We start from the raw sequence: 5,418 nt of genomic DNA on the forward strand, positions 1-5,418 counted from the left end.
GCAGTCACATCTCAAGTCTAATAACAGAAGACAGGAAAAGATCAGTACAGAAGCAACTTCCCCAAACCAAAGCACAAATAAAACAATAAGTAAAACAGGCTGATCTAAAGTATGATTAAAGCTCAGCCTGATTAATATAAATGTCACTGACAGTTGCTAATATATTGGAAAACCAAAATACTTACTGATGTCTTTCTGTCCAGCAGCAGGAGTGCTGGTCCCGAGCCTCAAAGACAGTAAGAAGCAAGCAAATCTAGACTTTCTTGTTACCCATACACTGATAGGACTGTTTCCAGTGTTACTGTCTGTGTTACCAAATTAGGCAGCAAAATATTCAGAATGTCAGGATGTATCTGATCTTAGCTCAGTGTTTTGTTTCACATTATTTCAGCTTCATTCATTCATTTATGGCATTTCAACTCTTGTAAATGAAAATATTCTGACTGTTTGAGAATAAACATTAAAGTAAATGGAACAAAATGGTTCTAATCATGAAGCCCTTTGAAAAAAACACCTCTGTTTGATATTTCAAAAACACATTTTCCTAACCGTGAACCTGATCCAAGGACAAGGTGACATGTAGCACTCCAACATACCACGGCCACCTTCAAAGAGCTTTTTGGTTACATTATTTCCAATTCAAAAATGATCTTGTACAGTTCAAGACTCAAACTTCTCAGGCCCCCAGCTGTGCCTTTACGCCTTTCTACAACATAAATTCAATCCCTGCTATTCTTCATGGTGGAGCAAGCTGAGTCACATCCTGTGGGTTTGTCATTTGAGCTTTGCCTCGCTTCTTTTGTGACTGACTTTGCCGAGAGGAGTCAGAAAGGAGTGTGAAGAAGCAGTGGGAAGGCATGCAACAAAGCACCATCGGAGCAGAGGAGAGAGCTTTTGTCCCACTCTTTATGGCTTTTTCTGGTTAACATTTTACCTCAGGGATGAGTTTATAAGGTGAGATAGTAGAAGAATTATTTGGAACATACACACCAATAACTACACAATTACCCCCATGAAATTATATCACTATATTCAGACAACACATGAAGTGTTGAAAGTGTTGCTGTCATCAAATTACGTTTTCATATTCTAAGTTGAGACATGTTGTACCGTTGCTCTGTGTCTCTGTGTTCAGCAGCACTTGGTTATTTCATTTAATGCTTGGACCAGTTTTAAAGTTTTTTTTTTAATGTTTAATGTAGAATTTTGGTAATTTGATTTTTGACTTTTTTACTTTACTATACACTCAAAATGCAAAAAAAGAGGCTCTACAACGAGCTCTGAAGATGTGTGAGCTTCAAAACCTTCCTATGTGTCATGGTCCTGGGCCATGTTGGCCCAGTGTTCTTAGTTTCCTTGTATGTTTGTATTTTATTCCATGTCTCCCCTGCCTGTTACGTTGGTGTTCTACTCGTGCTCTCTCTCCTCCTGTACTTCCTGTTTCACCTCTCCCGTCAGTGTTCAGTTCACCCCGCCCTGTCTCGTTATGATTATCAGTGTCACCTGTGTTCCCCGTGTGTTCCCACTTCCCTCGTTAACCCTCTGTGTATTTCTGTCTGCGTCTCCCTCTGTTCAGTGTGACGTCGTCCCTCATGCTGTGTGTGATTCCCCCGTGTTTCCTGGTGAGCCTTATGTTAGTTTTTCCCAGTCTAGTTTTGTATCGCCTATCATCTTCTGTTACGCAATAAAGCTGCCTTTTGAGTTTATTCCCTCGTGCCTGTGAGTCCTGCATTTTGGGTCCTACTCCTGCCTGCCGCACGGCGATTCGTGACAGTACGACGTCACCAGATATGGACCCAGCAGCACTCAACCCCCCAGAAGAACTGCGTCTGGACATTATCTACTCCGTGGAAAGACTCCTGCATCTGTGGCTCGAACATGAGGGGAAGGAATTTCGCCGTGCTGTGGAAACCAAACTACAGCGTTTAATCTCTGGTCTTCCCTGGCTACTCAGTGCGCTCCACCCACTCGAACAGGATTTAATCCACAACGAACTCCACCTTCATCCCCCAGCTGCTACTACCCACCTGCCTGAAGGGCCGGATGTGGAGCCGCTCGGCCCGTCAGAACCATCATCAAAAAGGAAACGGCATTCACGCCGCCGACGCGCCACCCCACAGCCGGACATTCAGCCTTCTAATTCACCTGTTGTGCTACCAGAAGCTCGGTCGGCTCCCTCGCAGCTACTTCCAGCTCGGTCAGCTCCCTCGCAGCCCGTCCCAGCTCAGCCAGCTCCCTCGCAGCCCGTCCCAGCTCAGCCAGCTCCCTCGCAGCCCGTCCCAGCTCAGCCAGCTCCCTCGCAGCCCGTCCCAGCTCAGCCAGCTCCCTCGCAGCCCGTCCCAGCTCAGCCAGCTCCCTCGCAGCCCGTCACAGCTCCGTTAGCTCCCTCGCAGCCCTTCACAGCTCCGTTAGCTCCCTCGCAGCCCTTCACAGCTCCGTTAGCTCCCTCGCAGCCCTTCACAGCTCCGTTAGCTCCCTCGCAGCCCTTCACAGCTCCGTTAGCTCCCTCGCAGCCCTTCACAGCTCCGTTGGCTGCCTCGCAGCCCTTCACAGTTCAGTTAGCTCCCTCGCCGCCACCCTCAGTTCAGTCTCCTGTGTCCCCGCTAGTTCAGCCATTAATTCCACCACAAGCTCCATTTTCACCTCTACCATCGCTTCAGTCATCAGTTCGGTCTGCCACTCAGTCGCCCTTAGCTCCATCATCCACACTACCACCTGTTTCTCTTCCACCACAACCGTCACTACACCCAGCCACTCAGGCTGCTACTCAGTCAGTCATTCAACCCATAGCCCTGCCGTTACCATACCCTGTAGCTGAGCCACTAGCCGTCCGACCCACAGCCACTTCAGCCACTCCTTCACCCGTTACACCTCCACTACAACCATCACTGCAGTCTCCAGTGTCCCCAGTGCAGTCTCCAGTGTCCCCAGTGCAGTCTCCAGTGTCCCCAGTGCAGTCTCCAGTGTCCCCAGTGCAGTCCCCAGTGCAGTCCCCAGTGCAGTCTCCTTTAGCACAGTCACCCACTCAACCACCAGCACCACAACCGTCACTACCTCTAGTTCATTCCCCTGTGGAGTCATTAACTCCACCACCTACTCCACTCTCACCACCACCGTTACTACAGACGTCAGTTCAGTCCCCTGTGCCAGTGCAGACGCCCTCAGTTCAGTCTCCCGTGCAGTTATCTACTTCACCACCGTCAGTAGCTCAGCTCCCACTCTCACCCGTGTCTCCAGTAGCTCAGCCCCCACTCTCACCCGTGTCTCCAGCAGCTCAGCTCCCACTCTCACCCGTGTCTCCAGCAGCTCAGCTCCCGCTCTCACCCGTGTCTCCAGTAACTCAGTTAGCTGCCCAGCAGCCACTTTCCGCTCAGTCTCCTGTGTCGCCAGTTTTGCTCATTCACTCCATGCAGAGAGGTGACTGGATTTCTACTCAGGGTACTTTCCATGGTTTAGCCGCCGTTGGCACAGTTTGCCACTCCAGGGCTTCCCCAGAGGCTGGGTCTCAGTCACCAGCTGATTCTGGACCCCTGAAGTTTAAGCAGCCCCCTAAGAACTGCACCATGTTCGCATTGCCTGGGCAGAGTCAGTGCTCAGTGCAGCGCCAGTTGTCCTCATGTCGGCCGAAGGACTTCATGCCTGTTGGCGTGGTTTTGGCCTCCGCTGGAGGGTCCGAGAGGCCCGTTCAGCCTCCCGTCTCCGCTGGAGGGTCCGAGAGGCCCGTTCAGCCTCCCGTCTCCGCTGGAGGGTCCGAGGGGCCCGTTCAGCCTCCCGTCTCCGCTGGAGGGTCCGAGGGGCCCGCTCAGCCTCCTGTCTCCGCTGGAGGGTCCGAGGGGCCCGCTCAGCCTCCTGTCTCCGCTGGAGGGTCCGAGGGGCCCGTTCAGCCTCCTGTCTCCGCTGGAGGGTCCGAGGGGCCCGTTCAGCCTCACGCCGCATCAGCTGGAGGGCCCGAGGAGCCCGTTCAGCCTCACGCCGCATCAGCTGGAGGGCCCGAGGAGCCTGTCCAGCCGCCATCTGCGACCGCCTCGTCGTCGCCTGGCCCGGCTACATCCGCCTGTGCTGCAGCTCCGCCTGGCCCGGCCTCAGCCTCTGCAACCTCGCCTGGCCCGGCCTCAGCCTCTGCAACCTCGCCTGGCCCGGCCTCAGCCTCTGCAACCTCGCCTGGCCCGGCCTCAGCCTCTGCAACCTCGCCTGGCCCGGCCTCAGCCTCTGCAACCTCGCCTGGCCCGGCCTCAGCCTCTGCAACCTCGCCTGGCCCGGCCTCAGAGCCTTCGTCCTCGCCTGGCCCGGCCTCAGAGCCTTCGTCCTCGCCTGGCCCGGCCTCAGAGCCTTCGTCTGCCGCAGCGTCCTCTTCAGAGCCTTCGTCTGCCGCAGCGTCCTCTTCGGCTGCTTCGTCTGGCCCTGCCTCCTCATCGGCTGCTTCGTCTGGCCCTGCCTCCTCATCGGCTGCCTCGTCTGGCCCTGTGCCCACCAGGCCATGGCCAGCACGCCTGAGACTGGAGGGCCGCCGCTGCCTTCCGCGCGGTCGGCCTCCTGAACTGCTCCGTCGTCTCCTTCGCCGCCGCCGCTGCCTTCCGCGCGGTCGGCCTCCTGAACTGCTCCGTCGTCTCCTTCGCCGCCGCCGCTGCCTTCCGCGCGGTCGGCCTCCTGAACTGCTCCGTCGTCTCCTTCGCCGCCGCCGCTGCCTTCCGCGCGGTCGGCCTCCTGAACTGCTCCGTCGTCTCCTTCGCCGCCGCCGCTGCCTTCCGCGCGGTCGGCCTCCTGAACTGCTCCGTCGTCTCCTTCGCCGCCGCCGCTGCCTTGCGCACGGCCGGCCTCCTGAACTGTTTCCGCATCGCCGCCGTTGCCTTGCGCACGGCCGGCCTCCTGAACTGTTTCCACGTCTCCGCCGTTGCCTTCCGCATGGTCGGCCCCCTGAACTGCTCTGTGTTTGGGTTATTTTCTTGGGCTCCGGTGTTTGCTGTGCTCTTCTTTTGTTTTCTGTTCCGAGCCCTCCGTCCTGGGCCCCCGCCGCCCGCCCTGGGTTGTTTTCTGTTTGGTTTTGTTTTTCTGTGTTTGGGCTGTCTGGAGCCAGCCCTTGAGGGGGGGGGTACTGTCATGGTCCTGGGCCATGTTGGCCCAGTGTTCTTAGTTTCCTTGTATGTTTGTATTTTATTCCATGTCTCCCCTGCCTGTTACGTTGGTGTTCTACTCGTGCTCTCTCTCCTCCTGTACTTCCTGTTTCACCTCTCCCGTCAGTGTTCAGTTCACCCCGCCCTGTCTCGTTATGATTATCAGTGTCACCTGTGTTCCCCGTGTGTTCCCACTTCCCTCGTTAACCCTCTGTGTATTTCTGTCTGCGTCTCCCTCTGTTCAGTGTGACGTCGTCCCTCATGCTGTGTGTGATTCCCCCGTGTTTCCTGGTGAGCCTTATGTTAG

General features: G+C 55.4%; 1 protein-coding gene across 1 annotated transcript; it reads left to right on the forward strand.

Moving 5' to 3' along the window:
• Positions 1-2,043: 2,043 nt before the first annotated feature.
• On the forward strand, positions 2,044-3,421 carry LOC147338392 (uncharacterized). Its single transcript, XM_086309717.1, has 3 exons — positions 2,044-2,197; positions 2,434-3,199; positions 3,304-3,421. Exons 1-3 carry the CDS (start codon positions 2,044-2,046, stop codon positions 3,419-3,421), a joined length of 1,038 nt encoding a protein of 345 aa, XP_086165843.1.
• The last annotated feature ends 1,997 nt before the right edge of the window (positions 3,422-5,418 follow it).

The sequence above is a fragment of the Aulonocara sp. 'chitande type north' Nkhata Bay genome, linkage group LG2, assembly GCF_057382095.1.
Source record: "Aulonocara sp. 'chitande type north' Nkhata Bay isolate Kocher_YH1m ecotype deep benthic linkage group LG2, A_spYH_male_GT1.1, whole genome shotgun sequence".
NCBI lineage: Eukaryota > Metazoa > Chordata > Actinopteri > Cichliformes > Cichlidae > Aulonocara > Aulonocara sp. 'chitande type north' Nkhata Bay.